Here is a 22,512-nt window from a genome sequence, read left to right as displayed (position 1 = left end):
TGTCCAGCGCCAACGCCGTCACCATCGTCGGCCGTGTGTTTCGGCCAGATAGGAGGTAGCCGGCACCCTTGAGGCCCCGAAGCCACTTCGTAGAGTACGGGTTCACGCTGGACGGAGACGGGAGCGTCATCGATGAGGTGTTAAGGCTTTACTGCTCTGCTTTCGGTTATTGTTCTTTGTGCAAACTAGTGGCTTGATTTCCCATTTTGTTTGCCAAATCTGAAGGTACTGGTGGTGCCTATGCTGTCTACGAGATCCTACACCCAAGAGGATGTGGTGGATCTCTAGTGTGGAGCTACTCATTTGATTCATTTGAAAAGATGAGTAATTTTTTTTCATTAACAGAAACTTCTCATCTCTTTTCTTCTATTTTCCTCTCTTCTCTTCGCATTGCTGCTGTTAAGTTAGGACTTGTTGCTGATGATTGCTATTGTTAGAAATCATGATTGCTTATTTTAGTGTAGGACTTGCTGCTATTGCTGTCACGTCCATACTGTATTTTCCAAAGTTCGATAACATGTCGTCCATAGGATAAGTTGTTGATAAAAAATGGACTAAATTAAAGCACTCCCAGGACTTAATGCTGTTGGTATTGACCTGCTGCTGTTGTCAAACTATTGTTGTCATTAACCTGCTGTTACCGAGCTTTAACCTTTGTTGAAGCTTTCTTGTTCTTGCAATTACTAGTTGTGATAATTGTATGGAGATAAGAATGCCTCTGCAGGACAATATATTTTACTGGTTCCACCGCGCCATCACATGAAACTTGGTGCTGCTGCTTCATGTCTGGCTGTAGCTTTGCATGAAGCAACAAGAGATGGCTTCACTTTGCTAGCCTATTTTTTGCCCCCTCCGACTGAGATGCCAAAGCATAGAGGTACACGCATCCCTGTTAATATTGAGTAGAAAGCACACCTTCTGATTTTGAATTGGATTACTCTGAAATGCTGTCACCTTCCTTCCATGAGTTTATGCAAGCATGTATTGCCAAAGTTCAAGAAGGCGTGCTTAATAGGCTGATTATGCGCGCTGAAGCAAGAGGCGCTGGCTCAACGCCTCGCCTTGGTCATGTGCGGGAAGAAAAGTGCTAGGCCTCTAGTTATACTGCTGCTGTTGATGCTCTACTGCTCTAGAATCTAGTTGTACTGTTGTTGTTGGTGCTCTAGGCCTTTAGCTATACTGTTGCTGTTGATGCTCTAATGCTCTAGGCCTCTAGTTGTACTGCTGTTGTTGATGCTCTAGAATCTAGATGTATTGCTGCAGTTGATACTCTAGGCCTCTAGCTGCACTGCTGCTGTTGATGCTCTAATGCACTGCTGCCGTGCTAGTTTTGTTTCTGCTAGCTGTTGGCTGCTTCTATGCTGCTGCCGATGGTGGCTGGCTGGCTGCTCATGTTGATCCAATAGTTAGTAGTTACGGAGCTATTGTTGGTGTCAAACTGATGCTATGAACCCAGCAGCTCATATGACTCTATTGTTGTTCTTGACCTGCTGTTGTTGCTGTTGTAGGAGGAGCACGCCTAGGAGAAGAGAGGGCTCATTCCACTTGTTTGGAAGAGAAGACGATGAAGCAGTGCAGCACATTCTTGGTTGTACTTTGTACCTAGTTATATTGTATTCTATAGTAGTCAGCACATTCTGGAGCAAAATCCAGTGAAGTTGTAAAACTGTAAGAAATGTGAGAAATATACTTTGTACCTAGTTCTATTTCATTTGAAATATTTGTCATTTGTGTACTGTGAGAAATGTGAGAAATGGAAAGCTGATGAGTTCTTTGATAAAAAGCGATGTGGCTCCACTGCCAGGAAAAATCTGACAATTAGGACCCATCTAAAAACTGGACCACAAAAAACCCTCGAAAATAAAAATGAAATGGACCGCAAAAGGCCATGCCTAGAAAATAAAAAGTCCAAATTGTTGGGCCAGGCCCATGTAGCTAGAGAAAATTAATAGAGAAAATATATAGTAAAAAGGCCGAATTGTTGGGCTAGGCCCATGTAGAAAACCGAATTGGACCGGGCTGAATCTTGTGCCACATCAGCTTGCCATGCTGGATGCCTACGTGGCCTGGGGAGGTTGCTAGTGACCAAAACGCCACAGTGGACATATTTTGGTCATAAACGTCTACGACCATTCCAGAAGAAAGGTCGCTATAGTCAGTTTACGACCGCCAACTTTTGACCTTCTGTTTTTGGTCACAAAAAGGTCGCAAATGAAAAACCATGACCTTTCAGTGACCAATGTGGTGGTCACAAGTTGACATATTTCTTGTAGTGGGGGTGGGATGCAAGTCGGGGAAGAAAATGTTGACTTTTCACCTGACGGCGTGGGGCAGCCGCGCTTTTTCCTTGCGCCGGAGCCCCCAAGTGCCCTCCAGCGCGCCTGGTTCGGCCTGCAGCCGTCGAGCGGAAAAAGGGCCGAACCGGCGCTTTTCGCCCTCCTGGGGGCGCGACTGGGGTGTTTTTTTGGCGCCGGCGCCGAAAAAGTCGCTTGGGGGGGCCTGTTGGGGGCGCGGCTGGAGATGCTCTAACTACCACATCCACGCCGCCCGCTAGCAATTGCCGCTCGCTGCCACTACGCCCTCCAACGCGAAGCCAGCCACGCTCGTAGCTCCCTGTGGACTTCCACTCTACCTAGCCACCGCGCCAACCGCAACCAGATGCCGGCGCCGTTAGCAACCAGGCGTTTCCTGGTTTCTTACTTTGGTTTCATTGGTTTTCTAAGGGTTTTTTATCCTTATCCCCCCTTTTAACACTAGTTTGCATTTTTCATACACATTACACACTTTTTGTATACATCATAAATATTTTTTATTCGCATTTAAAATTTTATAAATACAATTTTTTTCCAAATATATATTTTGATGTCTATTTTTTTTCTTCGAATTATACATTTTTGGTATACATCTCAAATATTGTGATACAAGTTTAACATTTTCAATAACAAGATTAACATTTTGTTAAGTACAATTTTAAAACATTTTTTGAATATCTATTAATAAAATAAAAATACATATTGATTTTTTTGGACTATAAAAAATATTACTTTAAACTAGCATAAAAAATTATGTTGCATATTCTTTTTCTAAATGTCATGAAGATTTTTAAAATGTAATGTATATATTTTTTAAATGGTATGAAACATTCTTTTTGAATTACACAAATATTTTTTTATTTTATACATATGTTATGTCATGTACATTTTTGAAATGCATAAGCATTTTTTGACTTCCGCAAATATTTGTCTTAAATGCTATGAACATTTTTCAAAAATTACGCTAACAACCTTTTTGCATTGTGTTGAAGTTTTTCATATTCACACTCAACATTTTTTAAAATTTAGTAAATTATTTCTTTAATATTTAGAATGCATCAAAATATTAACCAAAGCCAAAAGACAACGAAATTGGCGAACTAACACTAGTCGCCTGGCCCACCTAGTACACTACTAACATGAGTCATACCTCCTCAGTCTCGCCATAAGCGAGATAAGGGATTGCCGGCTCAACTGCGCTTACCGCTCATTTATGAACCTTCTGATCTCGCTTGCACAAGCTCGTGGTAAAAACATGATATTTGCAATTATTCAACTGTTTTGGATAACTCTGATACCCGAACTGTTGCTGCTGATTGCCTTGAATGGGTTTCTAATTAAAACCGCCTTGATTGCCTTGGCCTTGAAATCCGGAGTTTGAGCCGCCACCTCCAAAGCCGGGCCGTGAGAGCCAGAGCCTGACCCACCGTGCGGGCCATTACCGTTATTGTGGTCCCGGTGGAATCTGGAATTATACTCCCTCATGATATGACAATCTTTCCACAAGTGAGTTGATGGCTTATCGGGACGACCATGTTTTGGGCAAGGTTGGTTCAATATCGTCTCTAAATTGAATTCCGTCCCTCCAAACTAGGGTTGGAATTTTCCCTTACGACGGCGATCACCGCTCTATGCATTAGTGTTGGCTACAAAGTCTGACCCACTGTCAGTGTGCTTGCGCTTACCATTGTTACCTTGGCTCTGACCTGTTATATTCTGCTGCTGCCACTTGCCATTTTTCTTCCCCTTATCGGATTTTTCCTCATATGAATCAGGATCCTTAGTATTGTCTGAGTCGGCGTATTTGATAAGAGCCACCATGAGCTCTCCCATGTCATTGCAATGACGTTTAAGCCGCCCTAGCTTCTGTTTTAGGGGAATAAACCGACAATTTTTCTCCAAAATTAAAACAGCAGAACCAGCGTTGATGCTATCCGATGAGTGGATAATAGCTGAGACCCGGCGAACCCAATGGGCGGTTCACCCATCCTCACGCTGAATGCAAGTGTCTAGGTCGATAATCGAGAGGCTGCTTACATGTATCTTTAAAATTCTGAATGAAACATGTCTTCAATTCAGTCCATGAGCTGATGGAATTAGGGGGCAGTCCCTTTAGCCAGGTACGAGCCGGCCCATCCAACACCATGGTGAAATCTTTGGCACACACAGCATTGTTAACATCCGACATCTCCATACCCAGCTCGTAGCTCTCGATCCAAGCATCCGGAGGCTGATCCGCAGTGTAATTGGGTACTTTTTGAGGGCCTTTGAAATCCTTGGGCAAACGCTCATTGGGTAGAGCCGGTGCTAAGCACAGCATACCCACTGTCCTGGAAGTCGTCCCAGCTTCTATAGACGCTGACGGGTTACGTTGGAGTTGCTGATGAGCCGCTAACTGAGCCGCCAGCTCTGCCTCTTGACGTGCCCTGGCCTGATCTAGTAAGGCCTGGACATTATTATCATCACGCGGCGGGTCATGCCCACGCGGTTGGTTCCGATGCCCCTCGCTGGTGGAAACTGCTGGCGACTCGATGCACCTGCTATAACTTTGACTTTGATGAGGAGTTGAATGAATTCGATCACGACTGTATGAGTAAGCCGCATGCTGAGCTACTGCTATTTGAAAAAGCTCCACAGCCTTCCCTGCCTCAACTACGCAGGAGACTCACCTTCAACGGGAAGAGCTGCCAATCGCGAAGCCGCAACAATCATATTGTCCAGGGGGTTAGAAAAATGACCAGGAGGTGTTAACACCTATTGAGGCGGGGTTAAATGCAAACGAGGCGGGTCTGCTACGCATGGTTGAGCCGTCTCCCTGGATACAGGCGCCTCGGACACCCGGGTTATGCCGGGCGGGTTACTCGTTCCTGCTCCAGGCGTATTGAAAAGATTCCTTGCTTCGAACTCTAGGGGCAGACGGGTATGATGCCTTCTTCGCATGATGGCGCTCGAAGCATTTTGATCCAGATTAAGCCAGAAAGATTCTGCTTGGATCCTTGTGACAGCCTGGATTTTGCTTTCTCTCTTTTTTCGGACTTTGCCTTCTCCCTGTTTCCAGACTTGGTTTTTGCCTTGCTTTAATTTGGGTTTTTGAATCATTTCAAATGGACTTATCACGTGGGCATATCCTTGACTTTCACCCAAGTGAGCTATCTACTCCTCATTCAACTATATTTCCCTGATAAATCCCCAAAATAAACAAATGAATAGTTTTCATAAAAGAAAATTATTCATTTTTCCTCTCTGAAATTCAATTCAGAAACTTGTGCTCCAAAGCAACCCTAATTTTTCTTGCTCCCAAAAATCTGAGAAAAATCATGAATATTCTCTAAACTTGGCACACCTTCCCAAGCAAAAATATTGCATGACTTTTTGTAATATTTTTGCTATAGAAAATCATTTCTCTTCTGTCCCAAAATTCCAGTTTGTACAACAAGTACATTTTTCCTTGATCTTTTGGCCCTGATCTTTCTTGAGCTTAAACACCCTCCTAAGAAAACTTAATCCCCAGGAGATCAGCCCTAAAGACCTTCTAGAAGATTTCTTAACTTGGAGACCACGTTTCTGGTCAGAAACTTGTCAGCTTAGTTGAGTCCAATCTGGTCGGCCTCGGTATGAGCTATCACCACTCCTAGACTAAACACTATGGACAAAAGCGTAGACGAGGTTTGGATGCGCCTGGGCGTCATCTTAACCATGCCAGCATGGTGACCGCATGAAGATATGGCGCCTGGCAACGTCTCGACGCGCTCTGGCAGGCACTTTCCTCTCTATTTCGCGCATGCTCGTTCCAGCACTCACCGACGCCTACCGCGCCGCACCTACAGCATCGACCCATCACCCTTGCCCTCTCCCTGGCGCTCGCCGACGCCGGAGCCGCCGCAGCAAGCATGGGCACGTCATGGCCAAAAGCCACAGTGCGCGTGTGTGCTTGTCCGCTTCCTCCACCGCCTCATGTGCTCGTCCGCGAGCATGGGCAAGCTCTTGCGTTGACGCTGAGTGTTTGCCCCCTCGCATTGGAGCTTTTCGTCACCGTTCGCCGCGCGTCCAGAGAGCTCCGACGGCGACAAGTTACCCCTTGCTCTGGCTATATATAGCACTCCCTTCCTTTATTTCTAGCCAAGCACCACTCCACACCACATCCACGAACACGTAGACGAGCAGCAGCTCAGTCGGGGAGGCCTCTAGCCATCGCCCCGACCAGAGAACTCCAGTGACCCCCGCGGCACGGCCACCGCTCTCTGGTGCCTCTCAAGCTCAAGCAGCTGCTCGGGCACGACATTGGGGACCTGTTGGTGCTACCTGGACGCCGCTGAGCCCTCGGAGCCGCCCCTAGCCGCCGGCTTCAACATCTCTGGCGAACCCCATCCGCCACCGAGGCTTACAAGCTCAACCACGAGCAGCTCCGTCCACCCCCACGCCAAGCCATGGGTACGGGCAGGTGTGCCACGAGCCCAACTTCAATCCTATCCCTCTAGCCTAGCCCCAAACCCCCTCGTCGCCGGCGTGAGCTCTGGCGAAGCCCCGCCTCTCTCTGATCTCACGCTCCCCCTCTCTCTCCTAACACGCGGGACCCACCTTTCAGCCTCACCACTCGCGCCCGAAGTGGTACGAGTGGAGGCGGCTTTTCTGTTTACGCCTTCGACGTTACCTCCCCCAGGATTTCTGTTTAATTCACATATTTCAGAAATTTGATTAAACTTTGACCAGCCACCATTTCTAAACCATAAGTCCAAGTGAATTGATTCTTTTTGCATTGCCTTTGTTTCAGAAAACTCTAGCAGCACACCAAAAGGTGGGGTTTTCCTTGCCGTCTAGAATTTTTGGTGATTTTTAGAATGTGTTTTGATAATGGTTTTTCTGGTTTTAAATTATTTTCAGAAGGAGAAGCTTGTCTTGAAGCAAACCAAGAGGGGTATGATCCTCCTCTACACTAAGGCAAGCGACACCAGCCTTTGGATGGTGTTATTTCAATATCTATGATTTTCTACTTGAATATGAGTTCTTATTTGCATTTAAAATTTGCTAAATAAATTTGGTTAATTATTAGTTATTTTATCATGCTTGATATGCTTGTTTTAGTTACTAGTTGAATGCATGAACTTGTTTGGTCAAGTAGAATAAGATTTTGCACTAGCTATATTGTTATGGTAAATAATGAAAGCTCTTTTATTAAGTGACACTTTTATTTAAATCATGAACTAATAAAAATATGGCTTAATAATAAAAATGAGTTAAAACCAAGGAAGTTTTGATTCTGAGCATTGCCAGATAATTATATTGTTATGTTTGATCCATGATTATGAGTTGATTTCTTTGCATGACAAGTAGTTGCATGACTATGGCATTATATCATATTTGATACAAAAATTTATCAAAGTTAAATTTGATTAAGATCAACTTGAATATGATGTTGATCACATCATGGTGCCACTCAATCGGGTTTTTATTCAGTGCGACCACATTTACCTTGTGGGAATGTCTTGATTCATTCTTTTTGTTGTGACTCTCACTGGTGCCTCCCGCGAGGGAAGGTTATGGGCGTGCATACCCTGGACCGGTAGGAAGACATAACCTTGTGTGCTCGTTTTTTTATGGTACCTTGTCCCCGTTTGGGACCGTTTTGCCATGACGGTGGTCGTTGGTGTCTTTGGTAGAAACGGGGCCATCCAAGACCTATCCCTGAGAGGGATTTGGTCGGAGTGGCCGGGGAGAGTGCATGACAAAGGGAGGGTTTCGTCGGAACGCTTTGGTACACCCGAATGGGAATGCGAGGCCAAGTGTTCCGTAGTGTGGGTAAAGTGCGCTACCTCTACAGAGTGTATTTAATCTATCGATAGCCGCATCCGCGGTTATGGGCATAACTCGTGAGTAAGTCACACCATGGATCAACTTTTATAATTAAGTATGCAAACTAAAATGATTGTTGTGATGCATGGTGATTCGTGTGGTTCATGAACTCGGGAGTTGTTCATGAGTAGATGGTTTCAGATGTGACCCCGGTATGGTCATCATTTGGTTACGTGGTAACCATCAGGTAAGCGAGTCCGTTGGACTCAGTGCATGTATCGTTTGTATTGCATCGGCAGTAGTTCTTGCATTGCATTAATCTGATTAAATATCATGATATTGTCTATCATCGTGCTTATGTTTGTTGTGAGCTTGCAAGTACATCCAATGTACTGACTTGACGTGTTATGCCAGCTTTCAGGCAAGTCGGTTCGAATCAGAGCGCATCTCGCGTCTAGGCCGTGTCCACGTCAGTGTCCCTATGCTATGGCGTTCCAATTTGTCGTTCTTCCGCTGCCGCATAGTTCGTGTGATCGAGGCCCCGTCATGTTCATTAAATAATGTACATACTGCCTAGCAGCACCATTCGTGCCGCTTGGCCTCATATCTCGATGTAATATCAGCCTTATGTAATCCGCTAGCATCAATAAAGCGGTTATTTCTGTACCATGTTGTTGTGTATTGCCAGAAGATTTGATCTTTGGGCTGGCAATGCAAGGTAAGCTGGTTGCTCTGAGCCGGGATGCCACAACGCTTGGTATCAGAGCCGCGCTGACCGTAGGACACACTAGACCATTAGTGCGTTAGTGAAACGGTAGATAGCTTCGTTTGAGTGCTGGTAGTCCTAGAAACTGGTTGTTGCATCTGATGCATGTATATCTGTTGTTATTACTAACTGTATGATTTGTGAGTGTAGATGGCTCTAGTACTGATCTTGTACCATCCTGAGCCAGCTCCGTACACATCGCCGCACCTGCTGCAGAATGTGTGGCGACGACTCTATCCAGAGGGTGTTGATCCAGAGTATCGGGTGTAACGGGAGCATCAGGCCGGTGCATTGTATGAGTATTATGCTGAGTTCACTCTACACCACAATTCCCTTTCCGGCGCTTACACTCGTTCTTCTAAGGGTGGTCTTGCTTCTACGCCATCTCAGGCGGTTTAGTTTGCTGCTATCGAGGCTCTTGTAGACTTGCGCTACAACGAGGTTCGCATGCACACCCACCCAGGTTTTTTCTACTACCCATCTCTGCACGAGAATGGGCGTATCCACTTTCCTTTGATTAATCCGGCATGCGATCGTCCCACTAGCCACCTTTCTCACTATATCACTGCTAGTTATCTCCTGAACTACGAGTTAGCTCGGGAGCTTTCACATGCCCGAACAGCTCTCGCGGCTGCTTGTATGAGGAGCCCTCTTCCTGCTGTCATCTATACTTCTTCAGTTCCTCCAGTCCTCGTTCCACCGGTGACGTCTCAGGGTGCCGTTAACCCTCTGATGGTGACCCCTTGCAGTGCCCCTGTTGCGTGGGCTTCCCTTGTCGCTACTCCTGTCGCTTCTATGCTTAGGTCCCAGCTCGTGCCTGCCCCTGAGGGAGAGCCCTCGAGGCAGCGCCGTCGCGTCTCTCTTAACCCGGAGGTCTCTACTATCAGTTCAGGATCTGGGTCCGGCTCAAGAGAGGAGCATGTAGCAGCGCAGTCCGAGTAGCCGACAATTAGAGTATCGCTTTCGTCAGGAGTATTATGTATGGGTGTAATCGCACGTGTCATGATGCTTAGTTTCATGTATGAGGGTAGTAGACCCGTTGTGATGTTTACTTTCATGCTGAGACTATGTATAATTATGTTGGAACCTTTTATTTGCTTTGGTTTTCATTTGTTGTTTTCTTCCGGGATTTGTCACTGGCTTTCCTCCCATTTTGGAATTTTCTCATCATGGTTGCTATTATTGGGAAAAACAAACAATAGGATGACTTGTGGAGGCAGCAACAGTCAAGCTGGTGAGGATGTCCCTGTCCGTCGCTCCGCAAGGCAGGCAGGACATTCCCCTGAGCCGTACCAGCCACCTCCATCTCCACCGCCGCATCCGCCTTCCACTGAGCAAATCCTGTGCATGTTTGAAGAAAGAAGGAGCAACGATGTGCTCGAAATACTGAAAAGTGTGCAAGTTATGGTTGGGCAGAATGGAAACCAGAATGGCCATCACTCCAAGCTGTCAGATTTTCAATGAACCAAGCCTCCCAGTTTCAGCCAAGCTATTGATCCATTGGACGCCAAAGACTGGCTAAGGACTATTAAGAGGAAACTGGAGATTGCTCGCACTAAAGAAGGAGACAATGTTCCCTTCGCAATGCATTGTCTCGAAGGAGCTACCGCAATATGGTGGGATAATGCTAAGGCAATATGGCCCACGGACGAGGAAATTACTTGGACAAAATTCAAGGACCATTTCCACAAGTATCATATTCCCATCGAGATTATGAAAATCAAGCAGCGTGAATTCCTCGCCCTCACCCAGGGCAGCTTGATAGTCAACGAGTATCTGAATAAATTCAACCATTTGGCCCGCTATTCTCTCCATGATGTGGCCACAGAAGAACGGAAGATCGACAGGTTACTTGGAGTACTGAATCAACATCTCAGGTGCACTCTCAGCATGTTTGATTTTCTGGACTTCCTGACTCTGGTGAACAAGTCCCTCATCACAGAAAGGGAACACAAGCTCCTCCATGACAACAAGCCAGTTGTTAACGACCACAAGCGCAAATTCGAGCCGAAGAAGGATATGCAACCAGTGCAAAAGGCTCGTACTTGGCAACAGACTCAGGTGGAGTACAAACCCAACTGGTAGCAGAATGTCAACAAGACTACCACCCAAGTCAAGAATGTCGTGACAAGCCCGGTGCGTGAAGATTGTCAGCGCAACAATTCATGCTTCAGCTATGGTTAAACAGGACACTACGCCAGGCAGTGTCCCAAGAACAACAAGCAAGCAGCTCCATTCCATCCACAAGTCAACTAGATGGAGCCGTATTCCGCCCCAGATATGATCCAGGGGCAAATTCATCATATTTCCATAGACGAAGCCCAAGAGGACCCGGAAGTCGTCATTGGTATGTTTCTTGTTAATAACATACCCGCCGTAATTTTATTTGACTCCGGGGCTTCCCACTCTTTTATTTCGCGGTGTTTTGCTTCCCAAAACAATTTCCCTTGTTCGATTTTGGGAAAGCACATGCTGGTACAATCCCCGGGATCCCTACTCAGAAGCAATCTTTTCTGCCGTAATTTGGAAATTGACATCAAGGGCGTCAAGTTTCCAACATCTTTGATAATCATCGACTCCAACAAATTGGATGTTATTCTGGGCATGAATTGGTTAACCCAATACCAAGTATGCATCAGTTGTGCGACCAGAGAAGTTACCCTGAAAAACATGGAAGGTCACACCACAAGTTTTTGTGCCCGCAAGCGCATACCCACGAAGGATATGGTTTTCGCAGCATTGGCAGAAGAAGTGGAATAAATTCCAGTGGTCAGTGAGTATCCAGATGTATCACAAATAGTTCATCCGAGTGAACCGTATGCTGTATATCGCACACACCTCCATCTGGTTGCCCATTTATTTTGTTCCTCCTCATCGCAAACAGTTAATTGAACTAAACTGTATGCCCTGCATCGCACACGCGACTAAAATCTGAACCATGTTTGATGCATCCTCCATCGCAAACGTTTTGCACCTTTTTTGATGGTTTTTTGACACCACCATTTGCGATTATTGCATCGCACACAGTTTCATCGAAGGGTCTCTGATCGTAGTGTTGCATTAGCAGCATCCCGCAGTAGTATTGCACCGCATACTGGGCATGCATTCAAATCCTCGTACTCACCGCGGTAGAGGATGCAGCCATTAGGGCATGCATGTATCTTCTGCACCTCTAATCCTAGCGGGCAGACAACCTTCTTCGCTTCATATACGTACTGTCGGGCAATTCGTTGTCGTTTGGAAGCATCTTCTTTAACATTATCAACAACTTTTCAAATCCCTTCTTAGATACACCAGTCTCTGCCTTCCATTGCAGCAATTCCAGTGTGGTGCCCAACTTTTTCTTGTCAGCTTTGCAATTTGGGTACAACAATTTCTTGTGATCCTCTAACATGCACTGCAACTTCAGCCTCTCCTTTTCACTTGCGCAATTTCTCTTTGCATCGGCAATGGCCCGACCAAGATCATCAGCAGGCTCATCTGATGCCTCTTCGTCAGCTTCTTCCTGCATTGCCGGCTCAGCTTCTTCCTCCATTGTTGTACCATCATATTCAGGGAACCCATGGCCAGGATAACCATCGTCATCCTCTTCTTCTTCATTATCTTCCATCATAACCCCTCTTTCTCCGTACTTGATCCAAAGATTATAGTGGGGCATGAAACTGGACTCAAACAGGTGGACGTGAATGGTTCTTGACTTAGAGTAATTATGATCATTCTTACAGACACCACATGGACAACACATAAAACCATCTTCCCGCTTGTTTGCCTCAGCCGCAAGTAGAAAAGTATGCATGCCTTTAAGAAACTGGGGAGAGCATCGGTCATCGTACATCCATTGCCGGCTCATCTTCATTACACAACACCGGAAATACAAAAATAATACAAGTTCATACACACTTATTCTCATAAAACAACATACAAACTCTCTAGCTAAAGCATTTAAATGCAACAACAAATACGATCAAGATTGCAACTATGGTAACAATTGATCCAACAGCATAACGATACCAAGCCTCACTATCAATGGCATATTTTCTAATCTTTCTCATCTTCAAGTGCATTTTCTCCATCTTGATCTTACGATCATCGACGACATCGGCAACATACAAATCCAGGGTCATCTTCTCTTCTTCAATTATTTTCAATTTTTCTTTCAAATACTCATTTTCTTTTTCAACTAAATTTAACCTCTCAACAAGATGGTCGGTTGGAATTTACGGTTCACATACCTCCTAGATAAAAATATCTATGTCAACATGATGGGCATAATTTGTCATAAACATGAAATGCAACAAATAGTTATAAAGGAGAATATACCACATCTGAATCATAAACCGGACAAGGGCCGAGGGGGACGGATATCAAAACCATGCCACTATGTATAACAAAGAACGTACCGGTAAGAAAATTATAGAAGTAACTATATATCTAAATCACACAAACAAGATTTTTTTATAAAAAGATAATAACAAGAGGCTCACCAAGGTGGTGCCGGTGACGGGATGGTGCCGGCGATCGATGATGGTTAGGATGGGGACGGGAAGGCACTAAGTAAACCGCACCTACATATGCAAACTAAGAGTTAATCTGAGCTCAAATTGCATATAAATCAAATAAACTACCACATATAATTACTCCCAAACTAAAACCCACAAATCACTATACTTATAGAGCATCGCAAGAGCTAATCCAGCAATGAGAGATGAAAGGACAAAGTTGCTAACCTTTGTGATCACTTGGATGGATGGGGGGCCTCCAAATCTTGACAAAAGTTTGCAAAAATGGAGGATGAGCTCGAGCAAGAAGGGAAGAACAGAGAGGAGAGGAAAGGGGAAGAACAGAGAGCTCGGGCTCGATGAAGCGTTTATATAGGAATATCTTTAGTCCTGTTTCATGATACAAACCGGGACTAAAGCTGAGCATCTAATCCCGGTTCATGCCACGAACCGGGACTAAAGTTGTTGGTAGGGCCCCAGCCTGACACCAGCCTGCCACCACCTCTTTAGTCCCAGTTCATGGCATGAACCAGTACTAAAGGTTCAACAAGAACCGGGTCTAATGATGCCCGCCCGCCTAGCCGTTGGAACCGGCACTAATGGTCACATTAGTGCCGGTTTGTTTACAAACCGAAACTAATGTGTCTCAAGTAAAGTAGTTTTTCTACTAGTGAAGCTGCAGCCAAGGCGGAGAGGTGAGCTAGAGGACGCAAACAACCACGTGGGGAGTAGGAAAGAGGTAGCGACTCACCTCGTGGTTACAAGCACACGCATAGAGGATTGGGAGGTGGGATGGCACCGAATCTTCGCCAGCGGCCGCCGCGAGTAGGGAAGGCAGCCTCTTCTCGTGTTCTTCGATGAAGAGGAGGTGCGAGAGCGTGAGAGGATTGGGGTGGAGGGAGGGAAGGGGCACGATGCGCGGCTCCATCCTGCCGGCAAGGGAGGAAACCCTACAGCCGACGAGAAGCCAAACCCTCACTACTAGGAAAACCCTTACCAGTAGCGCTGTTTTTTTTGCTATTAGTAGCGCGGGCAGGCGCGCTACTGCTACGGCGCTACAACTATTTTCTAGCAGTAGTGCTTGTTTTGGCCCGCGCTACTGGTAAATGAGCGTTGCTAGTAATATTTTGGCCCTTGCCACTGCTAAAGTTTATGTTTTTTTTTCATATTTTGGTGTTGTACATGTTTAAACAGATATATCTTTTATACAATAACAACTCATCATGAACTAGTCTGTTTAAATAGCATATTCATTACCACTAGTCATCACCACCAAACAATGTTCGTCAATGAGACATCATATATATAACAAGTTGGTCACTAGTCATAATCACAACTCCTCATCCTCCTCATCAACTCTAACACATTGTAGCACATAATAACATATTCTACCTAGGACCTACTCCTCTCATAGGACCTACTCTACCCTCTCTTAGGTAAAATATCATAAAACAAGATAGGCATTGACTCTTCATTAAGGAAACTGGACTCTCCATAATGAAGAACGGAAGATCATCCTGTCTCCAAGTCTTGGCCTACACACAATGTTGCTTCCAAGTAGCTCTCTACGATGGTCGAAACATTTTTTCCAATCATTTATTATCATGGCTTCCTCGCTTTTAGAAATCCAGTATGGACAGGAGTGATGTGGATACTGCGGCTGACCTGACCGTGGTGACCGTAAGCTCATAACATCAACGCGACCTCTTGGCAACATCAGATGAGGCACACAATCCATTGGGATTTTCTGTTCAAAAACATAGTAATAACTTTGTAGTTAGCAATGTAGTTTAGTTTTAGAAGAATTTATGCAAAAGATGCACGGATGTCGTAATAGTAGAAAATCTTACCATGCTATATCCATTGATGTTACCGTAGCACACCGCATGCACTAGTGGCACATATTGACCATAATTTTGAGGAGTTCGATAATAGCTATTGTAATTCTCAAGATCAGTAAAAAATGCGATAAGACCATCTTTCTCCTTATAAGTTAATTGTGCTTCATCATTGTAGTAGTAGGTTCTGTCTACCATCTTCCGTATATTTTTTGAAGAATGGAAATAAGCTGTCAATGGAAATAAGTTGTCCAATATTTTGAAATAAACAATATAAATTACTTAATAAATATGTTTGAGAAACTCACACAACGGTAGAACTGAAAGCGTGTCAACAAGGACCCAAATGGTCATATTCTTTTCGTTGATGTCAGGATCACCAAGATCGAAGGTGAGAAGCATACCCTCATGAAAATCATACGTCTTGCAAAGTGCTTCCCAATTCAGGTAACCAAAATTGGATGAGTTCACAGAATTGTATAGTTTTACAGAAAAATCATAACCATGATGGGTCCTTAGTTGAATTATCTTTGTCTCCATGCTTTCATGATCTTCAAAACCCATCTTCTCCAAGACATAGCGTCTTGCATGGCATGGGATATGCTAGTCGAAAGTTAAAAGACGGAAATTACACGTTGAAGAAGCAGAGAAGTCATGCAAAAATAACAAAAAGCACTTGTCATCGTTGTGTACCGTTTTAACATTGAAGGTCTCTTGGAGCTCGATGCTGAACCTAGTTTGCAGCAAAGATCATCATATAATCCATCATCGAATACATATATAATAATTGTAGCACAAATCACGCTCATCTTTTGCATTCAATAAGAAAATAACTAATAGGTAATTAATAATCCATCATCGAATACATATATAGTAGTTTGTAGCAAAGATCATCATATAATATCACTAATACATCTCGAATAATAGCTCCTCTAGGCTTAGTGGGTCGCGGTGGACACCCAAAGAGAAGGAACCATCACATGATCATAGCTCCGGTGAGATCCCTAAAGAATCTGCCAGGTATTGGAGAACCTGCCATTCGCCAACGAAATCAAGTAGCGTTGGACATGCGCGTTCTCCTCCATGACACGGTGCTGTACCACATGCGCGGGGGACTCAAGCCTCTGCACCGATGCAGGCCCACGTGACCACCACCAAAGAAGCTCTGGGTCGACGACGGGCTGGCTCCTCACTAAGCTGCGGTCACCAGAAGGTAGCACAACCCAGTACCAGCCCAGCGGAGCCCAGTCCCGGGCATGGCCCCTCGGCTCAAGCAGGAGTCCTCCGCCGAGTCGACGACGAGGATGCGGGATAGGCACCGTTGACGTCGATAAAAAAATGCTTAATTATGAAAACAAAATTAATAAACACTTAGCAAAATTCGGCATGACCTTTGCTAAAAGCAGGACATATCAAGCACCTGAAATTTGCCAGAACATAAACGAATCGACATTTCTGGCAAAAGATAGGCCACTCGGTTAAACAACTAAGATTGTGACATCTTCAAAATATGACATATATCCATTTCAAATTTGCATATAACAGGAATAATTGTTTTTACTAAAAAATAACAACAAATGTGATAGTTCAAAATATGATCCTAAGATTAACTAGCTAGGGTTCATACTACATTATCCTAAGATTCATACTACATTATCCTAAGATTAACTAGCTAGGGTTCATACTACATTATCCTAAGATTAAACAACTAAGATTAGAAACCTACATTATCCTAAGATTCATACTACATTATCCTAAGATTAACTAGCAGCTAGGTTTTATACTATATACATTTTCCTATGATTAAACAACTAAGACTAAAAACCTAAAATTTCCAACTTGCTAGGGTTCAAAAGAAACTAGGGAGGAGGAGGAAGGAGGGAGGAGGATGTACCTCTCAGCGAAGGAGGGCTGGCGCGGGAGGAGAGCCGGCGCAGGGGCCGGGACGGCCGGCGGGGGAGGAGGCCGACATGGGGGAGGGCGGCCGGCGGGGAGGAGGGCCGGCGCGGGGAACGACAGCGTGCGGGGGGTCGACGGCGGCGCGCGGGGGGGGGGGGGGGGGGGGGTTGAGGGAGGAGTGTGGAGTGTGGAGTGTGTGAGTGAGCTGGTGAGGCCGGCCGGGGGCGCGAGCAGGGTAACGGGCCAGCGGTGTGCGGGGGAGGGAGTGGGCTTAACAACAACGCGGGTAACGGGCCAGCGCTACTGCTAAGCCCACTAACTGTAGCGCTGGCGCACATCACAAGCTACAGCTAATTGGCCTGCCCTTTTAGCCCATGCGGCCCGCTAAGCAGCAGCGCGGCCCGTTTTGGCCGGCGCTACTCGTACATACCAGTAGCGTGGGCGCCCAAACAGGCGCTACTGCTAAAATTCTATGTATAAGCATTTTCGTAGTAGTGCCTAGTGACGACGCTCGCACCGTAGGCCAGGAATCAACTGTATAAAAATCGTACCGGAAATAGCCCTGAAATTTGTACGGAGAATTGCCTTGAAATATTTGAGAGCGAATATTAGATGTGTTTGAGAAAAATATTCTTCCAAAATGCCCCTCAGGCTCTTTTATAATACACATGTCGTTAGCGTATTGAATTGAATGTGAACCGTTCCAATCCGCGCCGACGGACGGTCCGTATGATCGAATACACGGTAAAAGAACTCTAATTATATAGGGATGTAAACCAGCCCGTTTAAGCCCATTTATGGTCTAACAACTTAATAAAGTTTCTTTGGGAGAAAATAAACTATCAAGCTAGCCGAAGTTAACTAAACGGAACTTGCGGGTTCCGTCTTTTGGCCGTTTACATCTCTAGTAACAGGTTGTCTAATTCATATTTAGATGTTTTTTAAGAATATTACACCTAAGCTCCAACAAATACATAATGCAGCAAAAAAAATAAAAAAAAACCATAAATAGAGTGAACATCAGTTTAGATGTGACATAACTATGTTACATCTAAATGTGTCCTAGACAGACCCTTCTAATAATTGAGGGTGGTCTTGTTTACCTTACTATTGCATTGGCTGGACCGGAGAATCGATGAGTTCATGTAGAGGATAGCCTGTCGTTCCGTCGCAACAGTGGCACAGCCTTGAGGTTTCAATTTGCTCATGAGCAGGCAGCTGGGCAGAGAGGCGGCGGTGCAGCGCTAATTTCTTACGTTAATCACGCCAGAGTGTAAGTACGCTAGGACCTACGGATCAACAGGCCGGTCCCTACTCCCGGAGACAGGAGGTGCGAGACCATATAAGGACCTACATACGGACCTATTTATGATGGCTCCGAATGTGGTCTACCGTGCAGAGATCAAAGGATGGAGGTATTTTTATAGGCAACATATCTCGTGAATCCGGGCTATTTCCTGTGTCCGTGTATCCCGTCTTTCTCAGCCCCACGATCTTAATCCCGAGAATTAGCAGCCTTAGTGGTAATTTTACACTAATACGCCCACCCTCCAACTAAAACCTGCAATTTAGTTTTGCAAGGATACCCTGACCGCGTGTGTGCCTCGTGCGCCGCCGCCGTCAAACGCCAGGCGTCTCTGATTTCCGTTGAGTTGATCCCGACGTCCACCGGCAGGAAGCCCATACAGGTAGCATCCCTATCCTGTATATGCTCCACTGCTTCCACGGTTGATACGAACCTGACAAGCACCGGCAAGCCATCCATGCATGTACTTCTCCGATCTAGACCCATCTCCTTTATAAGACTATAACCGGTGATGCTTTGATGCAGTGGCGACTACAAATGAACAACTAGCAGGTAATACCACTTGCAATCAGAGACACGAGGGCACCAAAAGTTTGAGGTAAAAACAAATCCGATCCTTCTGTACATCCGTAAGTGTAGTTTGAAGGCTAATATTATAATCCTGTGTGCAGCAGTATGGATCCTATGAATAATGTTCAAATGCATACGAGCCAGGGAGGATTTAGTACGCCCAAAAAGAACACAAACATACCTCTCTTCGTAAGTCCACTTTGCACTAAGAACAGAAACTATGCATGAAGATGCTTATTTTGGTTTATTCTTGATATTGCAGTCTTCGTCTTTTATACCTGAATGTGATGAGCATCTGAAGCCTAAAGTGGGTATGACATTTGAAGGACTCGAGGCTGTGGAGAAGTTCTACAAGGAATATGTGCATCAATCAGGTTTTGGTGTTCGCATTGGACAACAAAAAAAGATTGATAATAAGGTGGTCCGTACTAAGCGTTTCATGTGTAATAGGGAAGGATTCAAGGCAAAAGATAGTAAAGAGACTAATGACCCCTTGAGGAAAAGGCGTAAGCAAACAGATACGCGATGCGGTTGTGATGCACATATCTTTGTTAGACTTTGTGGGGAGAACACCTACAAGATAGACTCACTGATTGAGCACCATGTTCATGGCCTTGTATCGCCTAATAAGCGTCATTTGATCAGATCAAATCGTAGAGTTAGTGAGAGGGCAAAAAATACTTTATACACATGTCATAAGGCAACTATTGGAACGTCGCAGGCATACAGGCTCCTGCAAGTTAGTGAGGGTGGAATTCCGAATGCTGGGTGCACAAAGAGGGACTTGCAGAATTACTACCGCGGACTCAGGTATAAAATCAGAGATGCAGATGCTCAAATGTTTGTGGCCCAATTAGCTAGAAAGCAGGAAGTGAATTCAGCATTTTTCTATGATTTTGAGGTGAATGATGAGGGGGAGTTGGTGCGTGTGTTCTGGGCGGATGCCACCAGCAGGAAGAACTATAGTCACTTTGGTGATGTGATATCCTTCGATTCTACATACACCACTAATCAGTATAACATGATATTTGCACCATTTACAGGGGTTAATCATCACTTACAAAGTGTCTTTTTTGGTGCTGCATTCTTATCAAATGAGAAGGATGAGTCATACATTTGGTTATTTCAGACCTTCCTAACAGCAATGGGAGGGGCAGCACCTAGACTCATCATAACCGATGAAGCCACTAGAATCAAGAATGGTATTGATAAAGTTCTTCCAACAACTGTGCATAGGTTGTGCATGTGGCATATAATGGAAAAGGTTCCTGAAAAGGTTGGACCTTCGATTAGAGAAGATTCTGATTTTTGGACAAGATTGAACTCGTGTGTTTGGGGTTCGGAAACTTCAACTGAGTTTGAGTCACAATGGAATTCCATCATTACTGATTTTGGGTTGGAGAAAAATGAGTGGTTGGCCAAGAGGTTTAGCATTCGAGACACATGGATACCAGCGTACTTTATGGATATATCTCTAGCATGCATTCTTCGAACCACTTCAAGATCAGAAAGTGCAAATTCTTTTTTTAACCGCTTCATTCATCGAAGGCTCGCTTTTGTTGAGTTTTGGCTGAGGTTTGACACAGCTTTAGAATGCCAACGTGAGGAAGAATTAATGGCAGACAACAGAAGCATACATACCACCCCTCAACTATTTACACCATGGACAATGGAGAAACAAGGTAGTGAGGTATTCACATATGAGGTGTTCGAGAAACTTCAGCTACAGATTATTGCTGCTAGAGACCATTGTTTTGTTCAGAGTATTACACAAGGTGTGGGGGTAAAAAATGTGACCCTGAGAGGTCGGTCTGGTAAAGTTAGGGAGGTTTGCTATGACACTACAAGCATGACAGCAAACTGTTCGTGCAAGTTGTTTGAGTCAGTCGGTTTTCCATGTCGCCATATTATCCAAGTGTTGAGGATTGAAAACCAAAATGAGCTTCCCAGCCACTACATTATGAAAAGATGGCAGAAGAGGTGCAAAAGGTAAGAAAAAGTAATACATGTGAACTGATTTCTTATTGTTATTCCGAAATCATATGACTAACAACATTCTTTTATTTTGCAGGGAGAATGTTTATGATGAACAGGGAAACCTACTAGAAGAAAAACCCACGGATGCACTGGATGCGCCCACGAGAAAGAAGATTTCAACTGTACGCAATAAGATGGAAGAACTTATTCAAAAGGCGAAGCATTCAGATGAAGGCATGGACTTCTTAACATCAAGTGTTTTGAACATTGAGGCGCCTTTGGACCAAATGGTCCCTGCAGCTACCCAAAGCACTAGGCAAGAGGAATATGAGGCTTTTATTGGTTGCAATATTCCAACCGAAGTTCATATACATCCGCCAACGGATGTTGATGCAAAAGAATAAAGCAAGGAAAGGAGATTAAGGAGGGGGATCGGAAAAATAAGGACAAAGAAGGGAAGGTAAAGGTCGCACGCTTGTGCAAGACGTGCAAGCAAATGGTGTTTCATGATAGTCGTAATTGTCCAAGCAAAAAAGGGAAAGGGAGTGTGATTGTGCAAGATATGCAGCCAAATAGTGCTTCCTGATACAACAAGTTGTCCAAGCAAAGAATAAATTTATCTATGTTATCATGTACACTTTGGTGTACTGAATTCATGTAATGGATCAGAATTTGTGTTATGTCAAAAAAAAATCTTGATTTATGACAAGTTTAATGCTTGTCAAATGGCTACAGAATCTAGAAAATAATTATCCACTTGAGACGTTTCAAGAAACTATGCAAGCATGATTAAATTTCTGGTTTCTCTATAACTTGTGATGATGTTCAGTGTCAATACATGCATATCTGTTGCTTCTTTATTTTTGATCAGACATGCATCATCCAGGAGGACACAATGGAGTTAGTAGATATTCAGAAAACTTTACATAGTGATTTTGCCTTACAGTTTGATCTCAAAACTGTACGTAGCCATCCCTGACCACTTATGTACTTCAACAGCTTTACTGAAATATATGCTTCGACTATATGACTCAGAAGGTCACTTATTTTTTTAACACATAACTGAATTAGTCACTTAATTTTTTGGCAACAGCAAAGAGGATAATTTTGGCCAAGTGCCAAGCAAACTACAGTAACAAGGAAAAGCTTAACTAATGCCTCTGATCTGAACAAGCCATTGCCATTCATTATGCTGTAAATATTCAACAGTTTACTGATACAAGCACTTGCATTAGTAATGTGCATGTCCCTCGACCGAGTACATCAACTCAGTATTTCCACTAGTACATCTGCTACAGCATACGACCTACTTTCTGTAGTTCTCGTCTACAGCTTCCTCTGAAGGAATCAAAGCGGCCGGGGAAGGCCATCCAGGGGATGGCGCCTCATCAGAGATGCTTCGTCACCAGCGCGGAACAACGCCAGTTCGTGATGACTTCGCCGTCGAGACGACCGTCCGGCCCATCGTCGACGTCGCTGGTGGCCGTGGGGTTGCCATCGTCGTCGCCACTTGATTCCATCGCCAGAGGACTTCTAGGGAATCGACCGGGCCGTG

The 22,512-nt window shown here is 44.6% G+C and overlaps 1 protein-coding gene across 2 annotated transcripts; it reads left to right on the top strand.

The window, feature by feature from the left end:
• The first annotated feature begins 18,705 nt into the window (after positions 1-18,705).
• Positions 18,706-21,706, top strand: LOC123042526 (protein FAR1-RELATED SEQUENCE 5-like). 2 transcript variants are annotated; one of them, XM_044464956.1, is made up of 5 exons: positions 18,706-18,792; positions 18,936-19,008; positions 19,085-19,169; positions 19,243-20,969; positions 21,052-21,706. In XM_044464956.1, the coding sequence occupies exons 3-5, from the start codon at positions 19,086-19,088 to the stop codon at positions 21,359-21,361; spliced, it is 2,121 nt and encodes a 706-aa protein (XP_044320891.1). In that variant the 5' UTR covers positions 18,706-18,792; positions 18,936-19,008; position 19,085; the 3' UTR covers positions 21,362-21,706. The 2 variants fall into 2 exon arrangements, with proteins under 2 accessions (XP_044320891.1, XP_044320890.1); XM_044464955.1 differs by having other exon boundaries at positions 19,082-19,169.
• Positions 21,707-22,512: the final 806 nt, after the last annotated feature.

The sequence above is a fragment of the Triticum aestivum genome, chromosome 2B (genome assembly GCF_018294505.1).
Source record: "Triticum aestivum cultivar Chinese Spring chromosome 2B, IWGSC CS RefSeq v2.1, whole genome shotgun sequence".
NCBI lineage: Eukaryota > Viridiplantae > Streptophyta > Magnoliopsida > Poales > Poaceae > Triticum > Triticum aestivum.
The sequence above is the reverse complement of the archived record's forward strand: the minus strand, read 5'-3'. Positions and strand labels throughout refer to the sequence as shown.